Source organism: Oncorhynchus mykiss, chromosome 13, assembly GCF_057628025.1.
Source record: "Oncorhynchus mykiss isolate SJ-2025 chromosome 13, ASM5762802v1, whole genome shotgun sequence".
NCBI lineage: Eukaryota > Metazoa > Chordata > Actinopteri > Salmoniformes > Salmonidae > Oncorhynchus > Oncorhynchus mykiss.
This window is the reverse complement of record NC_143034.1, coordinates 58,466,646-58,493,151: the sequence shown is the minus strand read 5'-3', so window position 1 is coordinate 58,493,151 and position 26,506 is coordinate 58,466,646. Positions and strand designations below refer to the sequence as shown.

The window sequence follows — 26,506 nt, the reverse complement described above, 5'->3', positions numbered from 1 at the left end:
CTAAAATTTTGAGGGAGCGTGCTATTGGCATGCTGAACAGGAATGTCCACCAGAGCTGTTGCTAGAGAATTTAATGTTCATTTCCCCACCATAAGCCGCCTCCAACGTCGTTTTAGAGAATTTGGCAATACATCCAACCGGCCTCACAAGCGCAGACCAAACCATGTGTATGGTGTTGTGTGGGTGAGCGGTTTGTTGATGTCAATGTTGTGAACAGTGCTCCATGGTGGCAGTCGGGTTATGGTATGGGCAGTCATAAGCTATGGATAACAAACACAATTGCATTTTATCGATGGCAATTTGAATTACCAAAAATACTGTGACGAGATCCTGAGGCCCATTGTGAGCCCCATTTTTTAAAAAGGTATCTGTAACCAACAGTTGCATATCTGTATTCCCAGTTATGTGAAATCCAGAGATTAAATCCATAGATTAAATTAACTGATTTCCTCTGTAACTCAGTAAAATCTTTGAAATTGTTGCATATTGGTTTATATTTTTGTTCAGTATAGAAACATGCCCAGCCCGGGGGTGATACAATCTTCGGCAAAATCATTCGCAAGGAGATTCCTGCAAAAATATTATTTGAAGATATGATGATGATATATGATGAAAAAATATATATACAGCACCAGTCAAAAGTTTAGACACCACTACTCATTTCAGAGTTTTTCTTTATTTTTACTATTTTCTACATTGTAGAATAATATTGAAGACATCAAAACTATGAAAAAACACATATGGAATCATGTAGTAACCAAAAAAGAATAAAACAAATCAAAATATATGCCTTGATGACAGCTTTGCACACTCTTATCTTTCTCTCAACCAGCTTTACTTGGAATGCTTTTATATACATATATACATATAACACACTATTACAAACATATATAATATACTAGCGCAATGACCCAATAAATACTCAATCTAAAAAATATTGATTCTTCATCTACTATAGTCCCACATCATTTTTATATACTATATTTAAATTGTTTTAAAATAATGTTTAAATGTATATATTGAAAGGTTTCTAGTTTGCTCAGTTTCTAGTTTGCTAATTTATTCCATTTCTGTATTGCTCTAAATCTAAATGTTATTTTGCCTATTTCTCTCTTCTGTCTGGATAACGCATAGATGGTGGACAATCTATTCCTAGTATTTACGGAATGTCTGTCTCTTACCAACTGAATACCTTTGTGAATAGAACTTAGCCGTTATAAATTATGTATATTATAAAATAAAATAATGTTTTTTTCAATTACCTTGTCGATTGATGACCAACCAAGAACACTGCGCATGACTGCAACAGAAGAACCATATCTCCACCTTAAAACAATCCTTGCTGCTTTATTCTGTGCATTCTGCAGCCTCCTAACTTCACTTGATGATGCATTTCCCCAGACCACCGAACAGTAGTTCACCTGACTCTCAATTAATGCTTGTGTTATTTGCTGAATAATTTTTCCTGGTAAATATTTAGCTATCCTTCTGATTATGCATGCTGTTTTAATTTTATTTTTTTACATAGATTAGTTATTTGAGACGACCATGACCATGGTTTCTGCCACTTCTTCAATTTGTACTCCTCCCATACTTAATTGTATCCCATGCTGTTTTGGCCTTTTCCTGGTTGAACAGACCAACATAACTTTGGTTTTCTTGATGTTTAAAACAAGTTTGTTTTGGCAAACCCACTTCCTGATATTCTCCAAATCTCCTTGTAAAGCCTGCTGTACCTGTTGAACCGATTGTCTTGCATAAAATTGTAGTATCATCTGCAAATATAGTAGATTGAGTTTCAACTAAGGCATATGGAAGGTCGTTGGTATATATTAAATAAAGAAGTGGCCCAAGGCATCTGCCCTGCGGTATTCCACAGTTTAACACATTAGGGGAAGAAAATTAACCATTGATATAGGTGGACTGTTTCCTGTCACTTAAAACCATAATGCATTAATTTTGTCAAAATTATTTCATGATCCACTAAATCAAATGCTGCACTGAAATATAAAAATAGTACACCTACAAATTTGCCATTATCCATAGCATTGAGCCACTGGTCAGTCATGTCAACCAATGCAGTGGTAGTGGAATGGTTTTTGCGATAAGCATGCTGATTGGCTGTAATCAGATTCTTTTCCATGTACTCTCACATTTGTCTACTCACAATACCCTCCAATATCTTACTGAGTGTAGGGAGTAGACTAATTGGTCGACTATTGGCAGGAGTAATGTTTTTTTTGCTGTCTTTCAGAATAGGACACAGTTTTGCATGCTTCCATACATTTGCAAACAGGTTTAGGTTTAACACCTCCTCCACTGACACCGTTTGTAGACTAAAAGAGCAGATCTTCTTGCTCATAATATGATCATCAATCCATTGGACAATAGCTTGTTTGGAAGAATATATGTCTACATTGTTGCTCAGTGATTTAATTTTCTGTGTAAAAAAATCTGCAAAATGATTGTCAATACCAACTGGTTTTGTTATTATTCTCCTGTCAACCTCCACACTAGATGGGCATGATGAGATAGATGTACCAAGTAAGCCCTTAACTGTGTTCCATACCTTTTCAGAATCATTTTTACAATCAATAAAAGCATTGTTGTAAAATAACTTTTCTTTCCTTTTGATTCAATTTAACTGCATAATTACGCAAAGTTCTATAATTCTGTTCATCAATTTCTAATTTTGACTTGGCTGCTAAGACTTTTGCCATATTTCTTTGAGAAAAAGAAATGACCCATTTCATCATCAGGCTGGTAACTCTAATGAACTTATCCTCTGCAGCAGAGGTAACTCTGGGTCGTCCTTTCCTGCGGCGGTTCTCATGAGAGCCAGTTTCATCATAGCGCTTGATCGTTTTTGCGACTGCACTTGGAGAAACTTCATTGACTGAAACTTCATTGACTTTCCTCATTGACTGACCTTCATGTCTTAAAGTAAGGATAGACTGTCATTTCTCTTTGCTTATTTGAGCTGTTCTTACCATAATATGGACTTGGTCTTTTACCAAATTCTGTATACCACCCATACCTTGTCACAACAAAACTGATTGGCTAAAACGCATTAAGAAGGAAAGACATTCCACAAATGTACTTTTAATAAGGCACACCTGTTAATTGAAATGCATTCCTCATGAATGAAGCTAGTTGAGAGAATGCCAAGAGTGTGCAAAGCTGTCATCCAGGCAAAGGGTGTCTCCTTGGAAGAATCTCAAATATAAAATATATTTTGATTTGTTTAATTCTTTTTTCAATTTAAAGTTTTATGAAGTTTTCTTGTTTTTCAATCAACCAACAAAACACATTCCACATTCACAGATGTGACAGGCTTTAAAAAATAAAATAAAATAAAAAAATAATAATACTTTTGAAAAAATAAAAATACAATTAAAATGAATGATAAAGTCAAATAAAAGCATTTATTTTTCTTAATCTATATATTTTCCTTGGTACATATATATGTACATACATACATACGTACGTACATACATACGCACATATACATACACACACACACCTACGCACACGTACTCAAAAACTAAATTAAAATAAAAACACACACACAAAAAAAAAAAAGTTGCAGCAGCACTATCAAGGTTCTTATCAGCTATTTCAAGCATTCGCTGAGACGACGGGCCAATAGTTCGTTTTTAGGTTTTACAGTACCTTACACAACATGTATCTGCGCATTTCCCTAGTCACCCCGTTCACTCTGTCCAGTTTGAAATATAGTTGAATAGTGGAGACCAGAGTCTATCAAACTTGGGCTGTCTCTTGTGGAGGTCATAAGTGAGCTTTTCAAGAGGGAGAAAGTCAACAATCTGGCCAATCCACATTTTAAATGTAGGAGGGGTATTAGAGGCCAACAATAGAAGAATACATTTCTTAGCAAAGTATGTAATAGTCATAAGCAAATTTTCTCTGTCAGGATCAAGAACAAAGTCCTGCTGGGCATTAAGAAGATAGATACACGGGGTCATATCAAACTGTACATCTAGTATTTTCTGTGCAGCAGTATGTACAGATTGCCAGAATCTGGCAATCTCCCTACAGCTCCAAAATACATGCATATAGGTTCCACTTTCAGAGGTACATCTTTTACAGTTAGGAGACATATCTGTTTTCATTCTATGGAGTCTCAAAGGAGTATAATAAAATTTGTACAAAAATTTGTAATTAGATTCTTTCATTTTTACACTGGTAGAGGAGCAGTATACCCTGTCGCAAACCTCCGCCCATAACTCATCACTGATAGTCAGACCAAGGTCCTTTTCCCAGATTATTTTCAAAGGAGTAAAGGAGGAGCTTCCTTTCTCAGAAAGGAGTCTATAGATGTAAGATATTTTGCCTTTAATGGATTGTGCTGTGACAAGAAGGGTTTCAACTTCATTCAACTGAGTTCTAAACCTCCTCTTGGAGGTAAATGAGGAAATTACATGTCTAATTTGAAGATATTTAAAAAAATGGGATCTTGGCACATCGAATTCACTGCAGAGCTCTTGAAAGGATTTCAGTGTAGTGGTTTTCTGATGAAATAGGTCTGAAAAGGTCCTGATTCCTAGAGTATGCCAAAGATTAAAGTTGGCATCCCTCAGGGCTTTTGGCAAGTCTGGGTTGCCTACTATAGGCGAGTGAGAACATATTTGGGAGGAAATGCCCAGGTATTTCTTACAGTCCCTCCACGCTAGTAGGGTGCTGTAAATCGCAAAGGTTTTGGCTATGTTGCCCACTTCACTAAAGTTATTAATTAATATAATTGAGCTTAAGAACCACAGGATTGGGCTTCTATCTGAATCCACGTTGACTCTTGTCTGTTTGTGATCCATGTTAGCATGCTGCGGATTTGGGCAGACCAGTAGTACAGTTGAAGGGAGGGAAGGGCAAGACCACCTTTAGATTCAGGTTTTGATAAAGTGGAAAACTTGATCCTAGGTTTTTTATTGCCCCATATAAATTTGGTGATACTTTGGTTAGTTGTTTTGAAGAAGGAAACTGGGAGATAGCATGGGAGCATCTGAAATAAGTAGTTTAGTCTAGGGAGGACGTTCATACGGATTACATTAATTCTTCCTACTAAGCTAATTGGGAGGGAGATCCAGGTTTGGAGATCGTTCTTGATTCGATCCAGGAGTGGAAGATAATTTTCCTTAAAAAGGCTATTCAGATCTGGTGTTATGAAGATCCCGAGGTATTGAAATCCGTGTGTTTTCCATTGGAAAGGACAAAGTGTCTTCATAGAGCTGGTGAGTGTAATATTGAGAGGGCAGACAGTGGATTTGTTAAAATTGATCTTATAACCTGAAAACTTGCCATACTGAGCAATTGTGTCTAAAATGAGAGGGAGGGATTTCTCAGGGTTGGATATGTAGAGCAAAACATCATCCGCGTAAAGCGAAATCTTGTGCTGCAGGCCACCTGCAGAAACACCCATAATACTTGGATTGCTCCTTATCAGCTCTGCCAGAGGCTCCGCCCCCAACAAGTAGAGCAGCGGGGACAGCGAGCACCCTTGTCTTGTGCCCCGTTCCAGAGGGAATCTGTCAGAGTTCAGTCCATTAGTAGTCACCATGGCATTTGGATGAGAGTATAATGATTTGATCCATTTAATAAAATTTGGGCCCATATTGAACTTTTCTAAGACTGAAAACAGAAAGCTCCACTCCATCCTGTCAAACGCCTTCTCAGCATCCAGTGAAGCCAGCAGGACAGGGGTCTTCTGTGCGTTTACTTGATCAATAATATCAAAAAGACGGCGAATGTTATCAGAAGAGTATCTGTCTCTAATAAATCCAGTTTGGTCCGCTTTTATTATTTTGGGAAGAAGAGTGTTTAGTCTTTTGGCGAGCAATTTGGTAATTATTTTATAGTTGAAATCCAACAAGCTTATGGGCCGGAAGGACGAGCAGGATAGGGGGTCCTTGTCCTTTTTTAGCAACACTGTAATGCGAGCTGTGTGCATTGAGTCTGGGAGAACTCAGTTTTTGCAAAAATCCTCCAGCATTGGCATGAAGATAGGGCTGAGCTGGGGCCAAAAAGCTTTGTAGAACTCTCTGGGGAATCCATCTGGGCCTGGGGACTTATTAGGTGGCATGGAGGTAATTGCCTCCAGGATCTCCTCAGGAGTGAAGGGGGAGTTGAGATCTTCCTGGTCGGTCTCTGATAGTTTAGGTAGCGAGATTCCCTCTAGGAAAGAGTGGAGTTCTGCCTCTGTGTGTTTTCTCTCAGAGGTACATAGTTTGCAGTAAAAATCATGAAAAGTTAAATTGATCTTTTTTGGGTCATATGTGACCTCGTCCTCTGCTGTTCGGATAGCCATGATTGTACGCTCTGACTGCTCCTTTTTTAATTGGTAAGCAAGCAATCTACTGGGCCTATTGCTATACTCATGGTATTTCTGTTTAGTAAAGAAAACTTTTTTTTTTATCTCCCGAGTGTAGCCCAAATTCAGTTTGGCGTTGGCTGCTTTAAGATGACTCCAGGAGGTGCTGTCAAGGGATTGTTTATGTATTTTTTCACAGCATTCCAGCTCCCTCTCAAGATCTAGCCTGTGTGCTTCCATTGCTTTTTTCTTAGAGGAGGCATATGCAATTAGATGACCTCTTAGTGTGGCTTTAGCAGCGTCCCACATTGTGGCCGGAGAAACAGGAGAGTCTTTATTGTCTTGTGTGTAGTTGTCTATCCATGTAGTTACCAATGTATGGAACTCGTCATTTGATAGCATGGAGGTGTTGAATTTCCAGCTCTTTGACCTCGGGATGTTTTTGCAGAGGTCAAAGCAGAGGTGGACAAAGGCGTGATCTGAAAGTGCTATGGGTCCGATTGTACATGTGGCTGAATTTATGAAACTCTTTGGGATAAAAATGTAATCTATACGGGAGTAGGTGTTATGGACATTAGAGTAGTATGTATAGTCCATAGATGAGCTATTATTCTCTCTCCAGATATCAGTCCCATCTCTTTAGTAAGAGAGTTCAACATCTTTGCAGATCTAGGATTTGTGGTGGGGACTTGAGATGATTTGTCTAGGGTTGGGTTAAGGGTACAATTAAAATCTCCGGCCACCACGCCAAAGGAGACACAATGCTCATTGAACAGGGTTATAATTTTTGACATGAAGGCAGGAGTATCTGTGTTAGGGGCGTATATGTTTAATATAGTAATTGGTTGACCATATAGTGACCCAGTTATCAAAATAAATCTCCCCTCCGGATCAGATATGTTTTTGTCAATTATGAATGGAACATTTTTATGGATAAGTATGGCTGTGCCTCTACTGTTTGATTTGAAAGATGAGAAATACACCTGTCCCACCCAAGCTCTGCGGAGTTTGGCATGTTCAGCATCACAGACGTGTGTCTCTTGTAATAGCGCAATGTCTGCTTTTTCATTTTTTAGAGCACATAGTATCTTTTTTCGTTTTATTGCATGCCCTAGACCATGGCAGTTCCATGTCAATAGATTTAAGGTACTAGTCATCGTCATCGAGCAGTAATCGAACTTTAGTGCAGGTCATCGCTGGGTAAAAGTGGATAGTAATTACAGCTGCGTTCACATAAAAGGAAAATAAATGGTGTACATAAAATAATAATCTCTGAACACCCCAGCCGAGTTCCCAAACAACTCGACACATCCCGTTGGATCTATTACCCCCCCCCCGCTCAGTCTCAATTCTGTGTTCCGAATAAAACAAAAACCGGGAACAGTTAGCAACGCACAACGTCTCCCCACCAAAGAAATGCCTCATCCTCTCCACCCCGCATTGAGTAAATAACACAGTTGCCCTCGTCCAGACCCCAGTAAAAGAGGGGAGAAAAATAAAATCAATAGCCCAGCCTACATATGCCTCTCCCAAGGGACATAGGGAACCCCAGGTAATAATAGCAACAACAAAAAAACAGGGAAATAAAAGTAGGCTGAAACATTAGTAGGCCTAGGTTAGGCTATACAGCCCATCCCTCTCAGTTAAAGGACAATAAATATAAATTGGACGGCTATAATGACATTTAGGGGGTGGATCTCTGGATATCGGCTATATGTTGTCTTACCTCCTTTAGTAATGGCATTAATCAAATTTAGTCATTGGTCTGTTTCTCATTGGCCAGGATTTTCTTTCAAAAAACGTTTTGCCTCTTCGGGAGTTTTGAAGTGTCGCAAGGCTCCCTGGTGAAGAATCCTGAGCTCGTTTGGGTATTTGAATCCCCTGAAGATGCCTCGTCAATGGAGTATTTCTTCACTTCGTCAAATTCTCGGCGCGTTCGGCGTATTCCAGCTGACAGGTCCTGGTGTAAAGCGAGTTTGGCGTTTCCCACTGTGATGGTGTTGTTTTTCGCCGCCTGTAGGACTCGTTCCTTGTCGGTGAATCTCAGGAAACGTATGGTGATTGGGTGCGCTGGTTGTCTGGCTGCTGGTGGGGGCCTCAGTGCTCGGTGAGCTCTCTCGAGTTCTATGGGCCTGTCGGTGGGCAGGTGGAGCCACTCGGGAAGTTTGTCTTGCGGGTAGCGGATCAGTGGCATGTTTCCCTCTTCTTTTTCGCCCAGATTGAATAGAACACAATTATTCCTTCGCCCCCTGTTTTCCAGGTCCTCTGTTTTCTCTTCCATATGCTCAATTTTCTTTTTAGCATATGCTATTGTTTCCATGGCATCTGTCAATAAGTTTTCCATGGATAGGATTCGCCCCTCTGCCTCGTCCAGGCGCCCCGCGTTTATGGTTATCTTGTTGTTGATGTCAGGCAAAGCGTTTTCCAGGATTGTCACCTTGCCCCCTATCGCACTGAGCTGAGAATTAATGGCATCTAATTTAGTGTTTAGTTCTGTACGTTGGGATCTCAACTCAGAAAGGATGTCTTCGACAGAGTGCGAGGTTGGCATTCGTTGTGCCTCGTGGGGGAGCGGGTTCTCTTGCTCCTGGCTAATGGCGCTAGTTTTTTCTGAAGCTAGCTTCTTCTTGGAGGCTTTTTCCGTCGCTAATACTCGAGTCCGGGTAAAAATGTCACCTGTAGTGTCGCCTTTTGTAGCCGCCATGACTTTTTCTTGCTAAAGCTAAATGAGTGTGAACTTGGAGTGGAGGTAAGATTAGGAATTGGAAACTACTTGTGCGGAGCTCTTAGTTCATGCGGCCATCTCGTTCAAGGGTCACGTGATCCCCCCCGATTTGTTTAATTCTTGATACTAGCCATCCCGGATCCGGGATCATGAATACAGCCTCAAGCTCATTACCATAACGCAACGTTAACTATTCATGAAAATCGCAAATGAAATGAAATAAATATACTAGCTCTCAAGCTTAGCCTTCTGTTAACAACACTGTCATCTCAGATTTTCAAAATATGCTTTTCAACCATAGCAAACAAGCATTTGTGTAACAGTATTGATAGCTAGCGTAGCATTTAGCGTAGCATTCAGCGGGCAACATTTTCACAAAAACAAGAGAAGCATTCAAATAAAATAATTTACCTTTGAAGAACTTCGGATGTTTTCAATGAGGAGACTCTCAGTTAGATAGCAAATGTTCAGTTTTTCCAAAAAGATTATTTGTGTAGGAGAAATCGCTCCGTTTTGTTCATCACATTTGGCTACCAAAAAAAACCGAAAATTCAGTCATCAAAACTTTTTTCCAAATTAACTCCATAATATCGACTGAAACATGGCAAACGTTGTTTAGAATCAATCCTCAAGGTGTTTTTCACATATCTCTTCGATGATATATTGTTCGTGGAAGTCTGGTTTCACCTCTGAATCACATGGAAGAATGCTTGCAGCTGAAGATTACGCACCAATTTCGACAAAGGACACCAGGCGGATCAATCTTCCAATGATATGCCTACAAATACGTCACAATGCTGCAAACACCTTGGGGAAACGACAGAAAGTGTAGGCTCATTCCTTGCGCATTCACAGCCATATAAGGAGACAATGGAAAACAGCGCCTCAAAAATTTTGCTCACTTCCTGTTTGAAGTTTCATCTTGGTTTCGCCTGTAGCATCAGTTCTGGGGCACTCACAGACAATATCTTTGCAGATTTGGAAACGCCAGAGTGTTTTCTTTCCAAAGCTGTCAATTATATGCATAGTCGAGCATCTTTTCGTGACAAAATATTGCGCTTAAAACTGGAACGTTTTTCATCCAAAAATGAAATACTGCCCCCAGAGGTTCTAGAGGTTAATACTTTTTGGGTTACTAAATGATTCCATAATAGTTTTGATGTCTTCACTATTATTCTACAATGTAGAGAATAGTAAAAATGAAGAAAAACCCTTGAATGAGTAGGTGTGTCCAAACTGACTGGTACTGTACAGTCGTGGCCAAAAGTTTTGGGAATGACACAAATATGAATTTTCACAAAGTCTGCTGCCTCAGTTTGTATGATGGCAATTTGCATATACTCCAGAATGTCATGAAGAGTGATCAGATGAATTGTAATTCATTGCCAAGTCCCGTTTTGCCATGCAAATGAACTGAATCCCCAAAAAACATTTCCACTGCATTTCAGCACTGCCACAAAAGGCCCAGCTGACATCATGTCAGTGATTCTCTCTTTAACACAGGTGTGAGTGTTGACGAGGACAAATCTGGAGATCACTTGTCGTGGAAATTTCCTGTATTACCAAATCATGAGAGAGCAAACCACACACGTCAGAGTTATCATAAAGTCCATCTTTAATTATATGAGCTTCACCATAGCCCTGTGACTCTCAGATCACTTCAGTGTCTATAAATTAATTCCCTGAGAGTGTCAACATAATGGCAACTGAGATCCTTTACAGCAAAGATCCACCCCCTAGTCGACATGACAAACCACAGGTCTTAGGAAAACTGCACAAAGGAAGGATTTTACTTGAGATAGGAGTATCCCATAGCCAGACAGCATTAGCTATAAATTATTGTTCAGTTTGCTCTCTTAGATGAGGTTCTACTTCTCGTTCTTGGTACAACATAGTACCAAAACATTACCTCCTCCAATGGCATATATCAATTGTCAATTATCGATACTCCCATATCAAATACAACCACTCCTGGACAAGATCACAGAGAGGAGTGACTGGCACACAGACATTGTGGAGCCAACTAACTGGTTCCCCTTTAATCACGCCATCCCTTCACATGGTTTTAGAATAGTTATAGACACATTCACAGATAAGACTAACCTGAACTCTCCCCTCTCTGGGCCCCAAGTAACTGAGCCCTAGCTGAGAAGGGATAATTGCATACTGCCAACACTATTATTCAAAAAGAAGACATTCTAATGACAATAAATAAGATAAAACATCTTATTTACAGTGCCTTGCGAAAGTATTCGGCCCCCTTGAACTTTGCGACCTTTTGCCACATTTCAGGCTTCAAACATAAAGATATAAAACTGTATTTTTTGTGAAGAATCAACAACAAGTGGGACACAATCATGAAGTGGAACGACATTTATTGGATATTTCAAACTTTTTTAACAAATCAAAAACTGAAAAATTGGGCGTGCAAAATTATTCAGCCCCCTTAAGTTAATACTTTGTAGCGCCACCTTTTGCTGCGATTACAGCTGTAAGTCGCTTGGGGTATGTCTCTATCAGTTTTGCACATCGAGAGACTGAATTTTTTTCCCATTCCTCCTTGCAAAACAGCTCGAGCTCAGTGAGGTTGGATGGAGAGCATTTGTGAACAGCAGTTTTCAGTTCTTTCCACAGATTCTCGATTGGATTCAGGTCTGGACTTTGACTTGGCCATTCTAACACCCGGATATGTATATTTTTGAACCATTCCATTGTAGATTTTGCTTTATGTTTTGGATCATTGTCTTGTTGGAAGACAAATCTCCGTCCCAGTCTCAGGTCTTTTGCAGACTCCATCAGGTTTTCTTCTAGAATGGTCCTGTATTTGGCTCCATCAATCTTCCCATCAATTTTAACCATCTTCCCTGTCCCTGCTGAAGAAAAGCAGGCCCAAACCATGATGCTGCCACCACCATGTTTGACAGTGGGGATGGTGTGTTCAGCTGTGTTGCTTTTACGCCAAACATAACGTTTTGCATTGTTGCCAAAAAGTTCAATTTTGGTTTCATCTGACCAGAGCACCTTCTTCCACATGTTTGGTGTGTCTCCCAGGTGGCTTGTGGCAAACTTTAAACAACACTTTTTATGGATATCTTTAAGAAATGGCTTTCTTCTTGCCACTCTTCCATAAAGGCCAGATTTGTGCAATATACGACAGATTGTTGTCCTATGGACAGAGTCTCCCACCTCAGCTGTAGATCTCTGCAGTTCATCCAGAGTGATCATGGGCCTCTTGGCTGCATCTCTGATCAGTCTTCTCCTTTTATGAGCTGAAAGTTTAGAGGGACGGCCAGGTCTTGGTAGATTTGCAGTGGTCTGATACTCCATCCATTTCAATATTATCGCTTGCACAGTGCTCCTTGGGATGTTTAAAGCTTGGGAAATCTTTTTGTATCCAAATCCGGCTTTAAACTTCTTCACAACAGTATCTCGGACCTGCCTGGTGTGTTCCTTGTTCTTCATGATGCTCTCTGCGCTTTTAACGGACCTCTGAGACTATCACAGTGCAGGTGCATTTATACGGAGATTTGATTACACACAGGTGGATTGTATTTATCATCATTAGTCATTTAGGTCAACATTGGATCATTCAGAGATCCTCACTGAACTTCTGGAGAGAGTTTGCTGCACTGAAAGTAAAGGGGCTGAATAATTTTGCACGCCCAATTTTTCAGTTTTTGATTTGTTAAAAAAGTTTGAAATATCCAATAAATGTCGTTCCACTTCATGATTGTGTCCCACTCGTTGTTGATTCTTCACAAAAAAATACAGTTTTATATCTTTATGTTTGAAGCCTGAAATGTGGCAAAATGTCGCAAAGTTCAAGGGGGCCGAATACTTTCGCAAGGCACTGTATCTATGTTACCTAACTAATTCTGATTCTGCTACCACACACTCTGTCATGCTGATTGAGTTTGAATAACAGATTGGAAGCTTCAAAAGGAGGATGGTGTTTGGAATCATAATTCTTCCTCTGTCAACCATGGTTACCTGCAAGGAAACGTGCCGTCATCATTGCTTTGCAGAAAAAGGTCTTCACAGGCGAGGATATTGCTGCCAGGAAGATTGCACCTAAATCAACCATTTATCGGATCATCAAGAACTTCAAGGAGTTCAATTGTTGTGAAGAAGGCTTCAGGGCGCCCAAGAAAGTCCAGCAAGCGCCAGGACCGTCTCCTTAAGTTGATTCAGCTGCGGGATCGGTGCACCACCAGTACAGAGCTTGCTCAGGAATGGCAGCAGGCAGGTGTGAGAGCATCTGCACGCACAGTGAGGTGAAGATTTTGGAGGATGGTCTGAAGGGCAGCAAAGAAGCTACTTCTCTCCAGGAAAAACATCAGGGACAGACTGATATTCTGCAAAAGGTTGGACTGGGGTAAAGTCATTAATGTCCCGTTGGTAGGATATCCTTGATCGGAGCTCATCCATTTTGTTATCCAACGATTGCATGTTTTATGTTTTAACCCGGAAGCCAGCCACACCAATGTGTTGGAGGACACCTGGCAACCATTTCAGCGAGGATGCGCCCGGCCCGGTCACAACAAAATCTCAGCCTGCCAAACCCTCTTCTAACTCGGGCGATGCTGGGCCAATTGTGCGCCGCCTCATGGGTATTTCAGTCACAGCCAGCTGTGATACAGCCTGAGATTGAACCTGGGTCTGTAGTGATGCCTCAAGAACTGCAATGCAGTGCCTTAGACCACTGTGCCACTCAGGAGGACACCACAAATTGATTTTAACAAGCATTTGGTCCCCAAAAAAATGCGGCCCACTGTAGAATTTCAAAATCCGGATTTATCCCTCGAGCCCAAAAGTTTGCCCAACCCTGCTCTACATGGTTATAAAGCGAATTAATGTGCTTAATTTTAAGAAGTTATTTGACCACTTTAGTTGTGATACAAACCTTAACAAAACACATAGGCCTTTGGGCTAGGCTACATGAGGTGTGCGACTATGATTTAAAAAAATCGCAATAGAAAGGCATGAACTGTTTCTTGCGTTACAAGCTGGGCATCATTCACAAGTGATAATATATCATTCAGAAGTGATAGGCTAATATTGTCACCCATCAGACTATTCTTGATTTAATCTTGTCTTTACATATACTAAATAGCATATGTGTGAAGTTTGTTTTGATTTAGAATGGACCATTATCATGCCCCTGTCTCGGAACAGGGGCAGGGGAAAAAATACATGTAATCTATGCACTTAAATAGAGAATGGAAAATGCTTTTCCCGTGGTTCCTTTTCATGCCAGCCAGGTCGACTATACTCCTGTTGTAAAGCGAAGCAGTGTGCTTAATATTAGGAAAGTTGATAAATAAATATAGTAGGCCTAGCCTATAGAAAGCTGATGAGATCCTCCTCTTTTTAATAGAGGCCATCAAAACTGTTTTCTCACATAATTGCATAGCCTATAGAAATGTTGCTCAACATGAGCTCATGGGCTCTCATGAAGTGTTTTATTTTATTTTTGATAACATTTGCATTGATGTCAGAGTGATTATAGGGACAATAGAATGCTCAGTACCAGGCAGTTAGCAAGTTTGGTAGGCTACTAATGACCATCAGCAGCATCAGAGCTTGGAGAAGCCTAGTTACCGTGACTACAGTCACATGGAATTTGACTGCGGTCATATGACTCGTGACTGCAGGTGTGACGGTAATACTGTCACTGTAATAGCCCTATGCTCTGGAGATACTGGAAGGGGAGGCGTTGGGAGGCAGGTGGGTATCGAGCGGCCCTCTGGTGATGCTGGAAGGCGTTGGGAGCCAGGGGGGTATCGAGCGGCCTCTGGTGATGCTGGAAGGGGAGGCATTGGGAGGCAGGGGGGTTTTGAGCGGCCCTCTGGTGATGCTGGAAGGGTAGGCGTTGGGAGGCAGGGGGGTATCGAGCGGCCCTCTGCGCGGCCTGACACTGATGATGACCTTGGCCTCTGGTACTAATGGAAGTAGAGGGCAGCAGAGGTCTCTCTCTCTCAGTCTGTCGTCTGTCTGTCTGTCTGTCTGTCTGTCTGTCTGTCTGTCTGTCTGCCTGTCTGTCTGTCTGTCTGTCTGTCTGCCTGTCTGTTTGTCTGCCCTCCACTATCTCCTTTATGTTTGTTGGTGTCTACAAGGTGTCAGTCATTATATTCCATCACCTCTCTCATCTATCTCTCTGGTTCTTCCCCTTCTCCTTTTCTCCACCTCCAGTCCATTCTCTCTACATGTTGTTCTTACTGTATCCCTGTATCGTTTGAAGAGCTACAATGTTCTGAACAAGGACAATCTCCACCATGACATAATGGTCTGTTTTTAGGTCAAACAGATCGTTATCACTGCAAGAGCACATTACAGAGGCTAACTACTAAACAAGTATCCATTGGTCAAAATAAATGGTCTGAAAAAGCAGTCAACATGGCAGTTACCTTATCTATTATGAGTACAGAATACATGTAGGATTTTGCCTGGGTTACGTCTCGTTACACAACTGAGCTTCTTGGTAATCCCCTGTTTTATAATTGAATTTCGATTTGCGCCTTACTAAAAGAGGGAAATAATCCCTGTCATTGATCTTTGCTGGTATTGATTAGTCTGCGTAAGATTAAGCACATTATGTGATTGACTGTCCCTCTTCCGTAGAAGAGGGACAGATGGTGAATGACAGTCAGTGAGAGAGACAGACCCTACATCTCCCCCTACTGCGCCCCCTGTCTCTGACTAAGTCTGTAGGGTAGAACAATTCTTACTAGAATAACTCCAGACAACAGGAGGTTGGGGGCACCTTAATTGGGGAGGATGGGCTCGTGCTAATGGCTGGAGTGGGATTGATGGAATGGTATCAAATACATCAAACACATGGTTGAATAACATTGCATTCGCTCCGTTCCAGCCATTGTTATGAGCCGTCCTCCCCTCAGTAGCCTCCACTGCTCCAGACGTTACCTACGGATATTGTTTATGTTTTTCTAAATTAAAACATGCTGCATGATTCTGCGTATACTGTATTTGTTTGTGTTAGCTATAGGTTTGTGTGCATATGTGTGTTTGTGTGTGTGTCTCAGTTTGTGTCTGAGTGTACTGTATGTATGTATGTATTTGTATGTGAGTGTGTGTGTGAGTCTGTGTGTGTGTGTGTTGTGCATACTGTATTAGCAGCAGTGTTGCCGCGGGGCTCCAGCTGTGAAGGCTGGGCTGCCGGGTGCAGAGGGAGAGGGAGAGTTTTCTCCCGCCCTCTCTTCCAGCCACACTCCTCAACATGAGCCTGAAACAGAAACTCCAACCTGTGAGTACTCCAACTCTACTCTCTCACTCCCTATTCTCTTCTTTCTTTCTCTTCCTGTCTCACTCCTGTCCTTTTCTGCCTCTCCTCTTACCCTCATGGTCATCTGGTGGTTCGTAGCAGGCTACCTAGCTCCATCCTCCGTATTGACAGTGAGGCAGGGACAGTGACGGATGTTGTTAGTCCTGTTGTCACCTTGTTGTCGTCATAATTTGTCTTGTGTCACTTGTCGCCCACTTTTTTTTCATAGGTGATAAATATGTTGATGTTTTGTGGGCTCCAGGGTACTTGTTGGTCTCTGGAATTTGGAATGTTCATTTGATTAGCATGAATCAAATTTGATTTTGTTCTGAAAATGATTATTCTAATTTAAAGAGAACAGTTCACAGTACCTTAGTGGTGTTTGTTTTGGTGTATGAAACTAAACTTGTGTCAGAGGTTTTTAATTTCAGACTGGATTGTTACTGAAGTATTAACATAGTTAGGTGTTCTTTATGCAAATAGCTAGTGTTTGTTTTTAATCTTTAAAAAGGTATTTGTTGTATTCTATGTCAGATGTCATTGTATTTTCCAATAAGGACTGTTAACTGTTATAAGCCCTGAGTGGTTTGGGTAAAACATTGTGGTGCAGACAGCATGGATCTTATTCAGGCTGTCATTATGAAACAGGACTGGAAATGATGTCAATAATCTGAAATTACCCAGATGAGTGAATCTGGGTAACACACACGCACACTGCCCATCCCTCAGCTTGCTCCCACAGGTTCATCATGTTAGATGTTAAACTCAGTCCTCAGGGGGAGAATCCTGATCATTGGTACGAGAGCGCATCGGTCAGAGAAAGAGCACAGTGACACGTGGAATCACAAGCCTCATTTAGCCACAAACATTGGTAGCAATAAGGCCTAAGGTCCTGAGCCCGATGTAGCCCCCAGCAGTCAGGTCTCCTTTCATACGGTATGTAGCAAACAGTACTGCAGGTGTACAATCTTCATTTCATCATCCTGTTGCAGGAGAACTTTCCTGCAATGCAGAAAATGTAAAGCGTGTTGTGTATTTGAGGTTTAAAAAGGCTTCTGAAGTTTATAATTTCCACTTTGAAATGCCATTCATTATAATCCACATAATAATTCACATTTCCTGTTGCTGCAGAGTTATTTTCCTGCTGTATCGAACTGGCTAAAATGAAGATCCTACATCTGTACAGTACTTTAAATGCTCTGCTATGAGAGGTTCTGCAGTGCATTTTGACATCCCCAGTCTTCAGTCAATCGTTTCAGTTTGTTGTTTCAAATTGTTTATTCAGGGTAAGAAATGCATTAACTGAACTATCCATTTAATTAAAGCTCAGTCCTACTATTCCCAGTATTAGATTAGTTTACTGACTACTGGAGCAGCACCCCCTGGACTGGATGAGAGTTGGGTCATAGAGTGGTAAGTGGGCAGTGTGTAGTCTGGATGGGAATCGATAGGAGACTAACCATGTGGTGTCATTTTACCACCTCTAGGACTGACTGTATGTGGGGACTTTAGCCTTACAGGTTTGTTCTCTTACTTTGAGTCTGAACATCTTTTCCATTTAAGAATCAAAGCTGTGAGGGCTGAGAGAGGTCAGATGTTCTGGAAAAATGTGGAAATTGTCATAAGAAGCTTTCACCTTGTACTCAGGTTATTTAGTAGGGAAAAAACCTTGTAGCACTGAACATGCCACATTTAATGTACCTCTATTTTGTGATCCAGCTAAGTAGGGATATTGGAGAGGGTTGGCAGCAAGGGCACCCTGGTACTGCTGTGTGTTTTTACAGATTATTCTGTCACCATGGCTATGTTCATAGTTATGCAAACTATACATGCAAAGTAGGATGAGCCAGTGGAGGTTCCACCAGCCTAGCCTGCAGAACATGTTGACTGTGGAGGTTACACCAGCCTAGCCTGTAGAACATGTTGACTGTGGAGGTTACACCAGCCCAGCCTGCTGACTGTAGAGGTTCCACCAGCCCAGCCTGCAGCACATGTTGACTGTAGAGGTTCCACCAGCCCAGCCTGCAGCACATGTTGATCAGGGAGGTTCCACCAGCCCAGCCTGCTGACTGTAGAGGTTCCACCAGCCCAGCCTGCAGCACATGTTGACTGTGGAGGTTCCACCAGCCCAGCCTGCAGCACATGTTGATCAGGGAGGTTCCACCAGCCCAGCCTGCTGACTGTAGAGGTTCCACCAGCCCAGCCTGCAGCACATGTTGACTGTAGAGGTTCCACCAGCCCAGCCTGCAGAACATGTTGACTGTGGTGGTTCCACCAGCCTAGCCTGCAGAACATGTTGACTGTGGTGGTTCCACCAGCCCAGCCTGCAGAACATGTTGACTGTGGTGGTTCCACCAGCCTAGCCTGCAGCACATGTTGACTCAGTTTCCACCAGCAAAGGCTGCAGGTTCCACCAGCCCAGCCTGCAGCACATGTTGACTGTGGTGGTTCCACCAGCCTAGCCTGCAGAACATGTTGACTGTGGTGGTTCCACCAGCCCAGCCTGCAGAACATGTTGACTGTGGTGGTTCCACCAGCCTAGCCTGCAGCACATGTTGACTCAGTTTCCACCAGCCCAGCCTGCAGGTTCCACCAGCCCAGCCTGCAGCACATGTTGACTGTGGTGGTTCCACCAGCCTAGTGTGCAGCACATGTTTATCAGGGAGGTTGCACCAGCCCAGCCTGCAGCACATGTTGATTAGGGAGGTTGCACCAGCCTAGTGTGCAGCACATGTTTATCAGGGAGGTTGCACCAGCCTAACCTGCAGCACATGTTAACTGTCATGAATCTTGAGTGAGACAACAACAGAGTTTATTTATTTTCTATTGAACCTTTATTTAAATAGGCAAGTCAGTTAAGAACAAATTGTTATTTACAATGACAGCCTACCCCGGTCAAACCCAGACGACGTTGGGCCAATTGTGCGGCGCCCTATGGGACTCCCAATCACATCCGGATGCGATACAGCCTGGAATCGAACCAGGGATTGTAGTGACTTCTCTTGCACTGAGATGCAGGGCCTTAGACCGCTGCACCATTCGGGAGCCCATATGGGTGATATCAGAGAGCACATTGTGCACCATTGTCTGCCTATGTCCAGAGCTGTAAAAATACTTGAAAGTACTACATAAGTAATTTCTTGGGGTATCTGTACTTTACTTTACTATTTATATTTTTTACAACTTTTTTTTTTTTTTCAAAAGAAAATTATGTACTTTTTACTCTATACATTTTCCCTGACACCGAAAAGTACTCATTACATTTTGAATGGTTAGCAGGACAGGAAAATTGTCTAATTTACACACTTATCAAGAGAACATCCCTGGTCATCCATACAGCCTCTACGTCAAGCACACAGACAGTTTTGACCAATACTGCCCTCCTACACAAGCACTCACAAAAGGTGTTAGTGAAAATGAACCAAAATCACCCAGCTCTTTGCAACAACCCCTGTCGATTTGCTTGTAAATTAGGGCACTTACCCTGCTCTGCCATTGGCCGAGGGACAGTGCAGGGGGTCACATGGTGTGGCAGGTGAGCTGCAGCAGGGTCTTTTAAAAGGCCAGTGAGCGGGGTGGGGCGGGGGATAAGGGTACAGACAGCCAGGCAGCCAGAGAGGGTCCACTCCCCAGCAGTGGTCTGTTAGAGCTGGGCACATAGGCACTGGGCCACTGGGTAGCTGATCTGGAGCATTGTGCTGGACATAGTGGGCTAGGATGGAGCAGGGGAGGACCAATATGTTCCGGGGGAGACAGGGTGGGTTGCTGGGGAATTTGAGGGGGACCAGGGTGTCGTGCTCCTCCTCCTCCTGCTGCTGCTGTGGTCGGGACCAGGATAGACTGGAGCTCCTGGATATGGAGGCTCTCATCGTTGTACCGGTTAGTAGGAGCACTAGGCTCAGACTGATTGAAATGGTCTATGTGAGTGTGATCTCTGATTGAAATGGTCTATGTGAGTGTGATCTATGTGAGTGTGTGATAGGTTATTGTCGTCCATTCAGGTACTGTGGTTTCGGTGATGGTGTGTGAGGAAAATATACATTTTTAGGTAATATTATGGTCTGCCGTCACTATGAGAACACAATCAATCCTCTCTGTATTTCAATTTGCTTTACTTACCTTTAATTATAGTTGATTTGGTTCCTACTTGGCTGTACTGACTGTGTTGAACACTCAGAAATCAGACCCCCGTCAACCATGTAGATATTTGTCTTGTGAAAAGCTGTGCTTCGGCTTCTACATTGTTTGTGTTGAGTCCTTTGAGACAGATATTGTTTATACTCCAGGACATAATTGTCTTCATGACAACATGACTGGCTAGCTGTGAGACTGAGGGATGTTTGTGTGAACATTTACACTCATTGCATTGTATTACACACACGCACGCACGCACGCGCACACACACACACACACACACACACATTAATTCTCCCTCTTTGTCACTCACTCTGGAATACACATGAACTCTTTTTTTTGCTGCTGCTGTTCTAGTTGTGCTGAGGTGATAGACATGTGGGTTGAAGGCCCGCGGTGTCAGACACAGTAGGTAGTTAGACAAAACACAGTTGCTCCCCTTCCTTCCCCCAAAGGGCACAACAAAGACAATATCAGGTCCTGTTCTGCTCCTCTCTTCTGAACTGTCTTCTGCTCTGGTTCCCTGAACCCATGTCCCTCGGGTTTCTCGGCACAGTTCTCTGACATGACTCACTCTCTTTCCCATTTCTTATACTGCTTCCCATTTTGCTAAGGCTGTTTGGCTTATCATCTCATATTCTTGGGGTTCTAATCAAGGCCTTTTCAGCAGGGTGGTGAGGGGCCATTGTAAAGATATTCCGTTTAAATTATGTTTCACTTTTACTGCCCATGATTAATCTAGATTCAGTAGGACTCTCTGACCATCTCTGCCCTCTCCCCGTTTAGGTACTGTCCCTAGGGGCTGATGTCCTGCCAGAGTACAAGCTCCAGGCGCCTCGCATCCACAAGTGGACCATCCTCCACTACAGTCCCTTCAAGGCGGTGTGGGACTGGGTCATCCTCCTGTTGGTCATCTACACGGCCGTCTTTACCCCCTACTCCGCTGCCTTCCTGCTCAACGAGATGGAGGACGAGCTCCGGCGCTCCTGTGGCTACACCTGCAACCCCCTCAACGTGGTGGATCTGGTGGTGGACGTCATGTTTATCGTGGACATTCTCATCAACTTCCGGACCACATATGTCAATCACAATGACGAGGTGGTCAGCCACCCGGGGCGCATCGCCCAGCATTACTTCAAAGGCTGGTTCCTCATTGATATAGTGGCAGCCATCCCCTTTGACCTGCTCATATTCCGCTCTGGCTCTGATGAGGTGAGATGCATGGAGAAGGTGGATCATTTACATCTATGTGTAGTAATGGTCCTTTTTTTGCAGTGTTGGTCAGTGTACCAATTCAACAAAGACTCTCTCATAAATCTTCTTGTTCTTTCATGTGAATTGCTTTATTTGTACTTTGAACCTCTCTCCTCTCAGCCCCAGACAACCACTCTGATTGGCTTGCTGAAGACTGCTCGGCTGCTGCGATTGGTGCGTGTGGCGCGGAAGCTGGACCGCTACTCAGAATACGGCGCCGCCGTTCTCTTCCTCCTCATGTGCACCTTTGCCCTCATTGCCCATTGGCTGGCCTGTATCTGGTACGCCATCGGCAATGCGGAGCGCACCAACTCGGCCCGCATCGGAGGCATGAAGATCGGCTGGCTGGACAACCTGGCTGAACAGATTGGTAAACCATACAACGACACAGACCCTGCCTCCGGCCCCTCCACCAAGGATAAATACGTCACAGCGCTTTACTTTACCTTCAGCAGCTTGACCAGCGTGGGCTTCGGCAACGTTTCCCCCAACACCAACCCTGAGAAGATCTTCTCCATCTGCATCATGCTAATCGGCTGTGAGTACATCACCAGTGTGTCTGAGTACGTCACCAGTGTGTCTGAGTACATCACCAGTGTGTCTGAGTACGTCACCAGTGTGTCTGAGTACATCACCAGTGTGTCTGAGTACGTCACCAGTGTGTCTGAGTACGTCACCAGTGTGTCTGAGTACGTCACCAGTGTGTCTGAGTACGTCACCAGTGTGTCTGAGTACGTCACCAGTGTGTCTGTATTGTGTCTGTGTGTCCAGAGTGTTCATATGCATTGCTGCATTACTTTAAGTGTAGTACCACCTATCATTTTAGGTGGATGTCACTGACATGCCTCTCTGTCGTCTCCTGTAGCTCTGATGTACGCCAGTATCTTTGGTAACGTGTCGGCTATCATCCAGAGGCTGTACTCCGGCACGGCCCGTTACCACACCCAGATGCTGCGTGTCAAAGAGTTCATCCGCTTCCACCAGATCCCAGAGGGACTACGCCAGAGACTGGAGGAATACTTCCAACATGCCTGGTCCTATACCAATGGCATCGACATGAACGCTGTGAGTCACTCTCAAACACACATTCATATACAGCCAAACACACACACATTCATATACAGCCAAACACACACACATTCATATACAGCCAAACACACACACATTCATATACAGCCAAACACACACACATTCATATACAGCCAAACACACACACATTCATATACAGCCAAACACACACACATTCATATACAGCCAAACACACACACATTCATATACAGCCAAACACACACACACATCCATACGCACGGGAAAAACACACACGTTCATATTCACTCTCAAACACACATTCATATACAGCCAAACACACACACATCCATACGCACGGGAAAAACACACACGTTCATATTCACACGAAAAACACGTATTCCTACTTGCCACCTGAGTTTTTCCGTCATTGGGTGCTCAGACAGGGAGACCTAACAGTGGAAATGATGTGCGTCATATCCTTTGTGTTAGTAGATAGATAGCGTCCTGCTGGTTGCAGAGAAGAGAAAAGCATTAGCCCTCTAACACCACAGGAACATGACGTAGCAGAGAGCACGCCTGTCAATTCAATCTGAACAGAGTTGATCACATAGACACTGTGTGTGTGCATGTGTCCCCTTGTCAATAGTGAGCATCAACTGAAACCGCTCTCCCCCCACTCGCTCTCTTTCTCTGTTTCTCTCTCTCTCTCTCTGGCTCTCTCTCTGTCTTTCTCTCTTTCTGTCATTCTGTCTCTCTGTCTCTCTCTCTCTCTCTCTCTCTCTCTGTCTCTCTCTCACTCTGTGTCTCTCTCTCTCTCTCTTCTCTCTCTTTCTCCCTTTCCCATTTCTCTAGGTGCTGAAGGGTTTCCCTGAGTGTCTGCAGGCTGATATCTGCCTCCACCTGAACCGCTGTCTGCTCCAGAACTGCAGGGCCTTCAAGGGGGCCAGTAACGGCTGTCTGCGGGCGCTGGCCATGAGGTTTAAGACCACCCACGCCCCTCCGGGCGACACCCTGGTCCACATGGGAGACGTCCTCTCAGCTCTCTACTTCATCTCTAGAGGGTCCATAGAGATTCTGAGAGACGATGTGGTGGTGGCCATACTGGGTAGGCTGAAGGGTGGTTGTGGTTACTGGGTAGGCTGAAGGGTGGTTGTGGTTACTGGGTAGGCTGAAGGGTGGTGGTGGTTACTGGGTAGGCTGAAGGGTGGTGGTGGTTACTGGGTATGCTGAAGGGTGGTTGTGGTTACTGGGTAGGCTGAAGGGTGGTTGTGGTTACTGGGTAGGCTGAAGGGTGATGGTGGTTTCTGGGTAGGCTGAAGGATGGGTGTGTTTACTGGGTAGGCTGAAGGGTGGTGGTGGTTACTGGGTAGGCTGAAGGGTGGTGGTGGCCATACTTGGTAGGCTGAAGGGTGGTGGTGATTACTGGGTAGGCTGAAGGGTGGTGGTGGCCATACTGGGTAGGCTGAAGGGTGGTGGTGGTTACTGGGTAGGCTGAAGGTTACTGGGTAGGCTGAAGGGTGGTTGTGGTTACTGGGTAGGCTGAAGGGTGGTGGTGGTTACTGGGTAGGCTGAAGGGTGGTGGTGGCCATACTTGGTAGACTGAAGGGTGGTGGTGGCCATACTTGGTAGGCTGAAGGGTGGTGGTGATTACTGGGTAGGCTGAAGGGTGGTGGTGGCCATACTTGGTAGGCTGAAGGGTGGTGGTGGTTACTGGGTAGGCTGAAGGGTGGTGGTGGTTACTGGGTAGGCTGAAGGGTGGTGGTGATTACTGGGTAAGCTGAAGGGTGGTTGTGGCCATACTGCGTAGGCTGAAGGGTGGTGGTGGCCATACTGGGTAGGCTGAAGGGTTGGTGATTACTGGGTAGGCTGAAGGGTGGTGTAGGCCATACTTGGTAGGCTGAAGGGTGGTTGTGGTTACTGGGTAGGCTGAAGGGTGGTTGTGGTTACTGGGTAGGCTGAAGGGTGTTTGTGGTTACTGGGTAGGCTGAAGGGTGGTGGTGGTGGTTACTGGGTAGGCTGAAGGGTGGTGGTGGTTACTGGGTAGGCAGAAGGATGGTGGTCATTCTTCCCTTTCAAGCTTATGTGGTTTAGTGCATCCTCTGTCTGTTTGCCTGTCTCTGTCTGTCTGTCTCTCTCTCCCTCTCTCTCTCTCGCTCCCTCTCTCACACTCACACACATCCACACACACACTGCTGTGTTGTGGTGTGCTGTTTAGCCAGAGGTGTTTGGGCACGGCTCCACTTCCATTCCACAGTGTCATTGATTACCGATCACCCGATTGCTCAGACCCACTCTCTCTATGCTAGCCTGTCTCGCTTTGATTCGTCTCCCCTCTGCATTTAAGTGGACACAAAGTCAGGCCTAACTGGAATAATGTAGAGCATTAGTGTTATTGTTCTACTCTCTGAAAAATCTAGAAATAATCCAGAAGAAATGATCTATCAGGGTAGTCTTGTAGACGGAGGCTTTCACTTCCCCTGGTGGTGTACAGTGGGGCAAAAAAGTATTTAGTCAGCCACCAATTGTGCAAGTTCTCCCACTTAAAAAGATGAGAGAGGCCTGTAATTTTCATCATAGATACACTTCAACTATGACAGACACAATGATACCATTTTTTTTTGAAAATCACATTGTAGGATTTTTCATTAATTTATTTGCAAATTATGGTGGAAAATAAGTATTTGGTCACCTACAAACAAGCAAGATTTCTGGCTCTCACAGACCTGTAACTTCTTCTTTAAGAGGCTCCTCTGTCCTCCACTCGTTGCCTCTCTCATCTTTTTAAGTGGGAGAACTTGCACAATTGGTGGCTGACTAAATACTTTTTTGCCCCACTGTATGTAAGTGAGCTTATGAGTGTTTTTAATGCTTATGTTGTCCAATTAGTTTTTTGTTCAAACATTGCTTTCTCCATTGTCCTTTTCCTCTTCACCTGTGTCACACCTTTCAACATCTCTCCATTCTCTCTCTCTCTCTCTCTCGTTCTCTCCGTAGGTCAGAATGATATCTTCGGGGAACCCATCTATCTTTTTGGGCGTCCAGGGAAGTCGAGTGCAGACGTCAGGGCTTTGACCTACTGTGACCTCCATAGGATCCTGAGGGAGGACCTGCTGGAGGTGCTGGACATGTACCCAGACTTCTCTGACTGCTTCTGGACCAACCTGGAGATCACCTTTAACCTCCGAGATGTGAGTACCATCAAGGGGGGACAGAGAGCACCCTCTCCAACCACTAGTAGGTACTGTCCATGTTGGGCCGGTTTCCTGGACACAGACTGTGTAGTCTTGGACTAAAAATTCATTCTCAATGGAGAATCTCCTTTGAATGGGCTTTTTAGCCCAGGACTAGTCTTAATTTGTGTCTGGGAAACCAGCCCTTAGTCATAAAGAGAGCTTAGCACAAGGTCAATGAGTTTTAGTTAGGCAAACTAATGCAAAAGCATTACTTCTTGAATATTTAGTGTGTATAAAGCTGATGATTGATGAGGTGTGTATAATGTGTTGTAAAGTGTGAGTTGTTTTTTGTTGAGTTACTGAATCTGATGTGTATTAGGTAGATAGAATGAACCAGGCACCTCCCAGTGAGGATTCTGAATGTGGATACCGACGGCCGCGTCCACGACGCACGAGAAACCGGCCTGGTGAGTGTGTGTGGTTCTGCTCATTATGTCCTCCTGAGTTTCTTATACATCGTTAAAAGTTGAAGTAGTGTTACTATCAATGATATGTCTAAAGCTGTGGTAATCATTGTACCTGTC

The 26,506-nt window shown here is 43.6% G+C and overlaps 1 protein-coding gene across 1 annotated transcript in view; it reads left to right on the top strand.

The window, feature by feature from the left end:
• The window catches only part of kcnh2 (potassium voltage-gated channel, subfamily H (eag-related), member 2), a gene marked incomplete at its 3' end in the record, with an annotated part of 41,203 nt that overhangs the window by 12,939 nt on the left and 1,758 nt on the right, over positions 1-26,506 (top strand). The window contains 6 exon segments of the mRNA NM_001124676.1: positions 21,253-21,678; positions 21,841-22,258; positions 22,586-22,785; positions 23,602-23,854; positions 25,744-25,937; positions 26,302-26,389. Of these exon segments, the coding sequence (NP_001118148.1) occupies positions 21,253-21,678; positions 21,841-22,258; positions 22,586-22,785; positions 23,602-23,854; positions 25,744-25,937; positions 26,302-26,389 (1,579 nt within the window).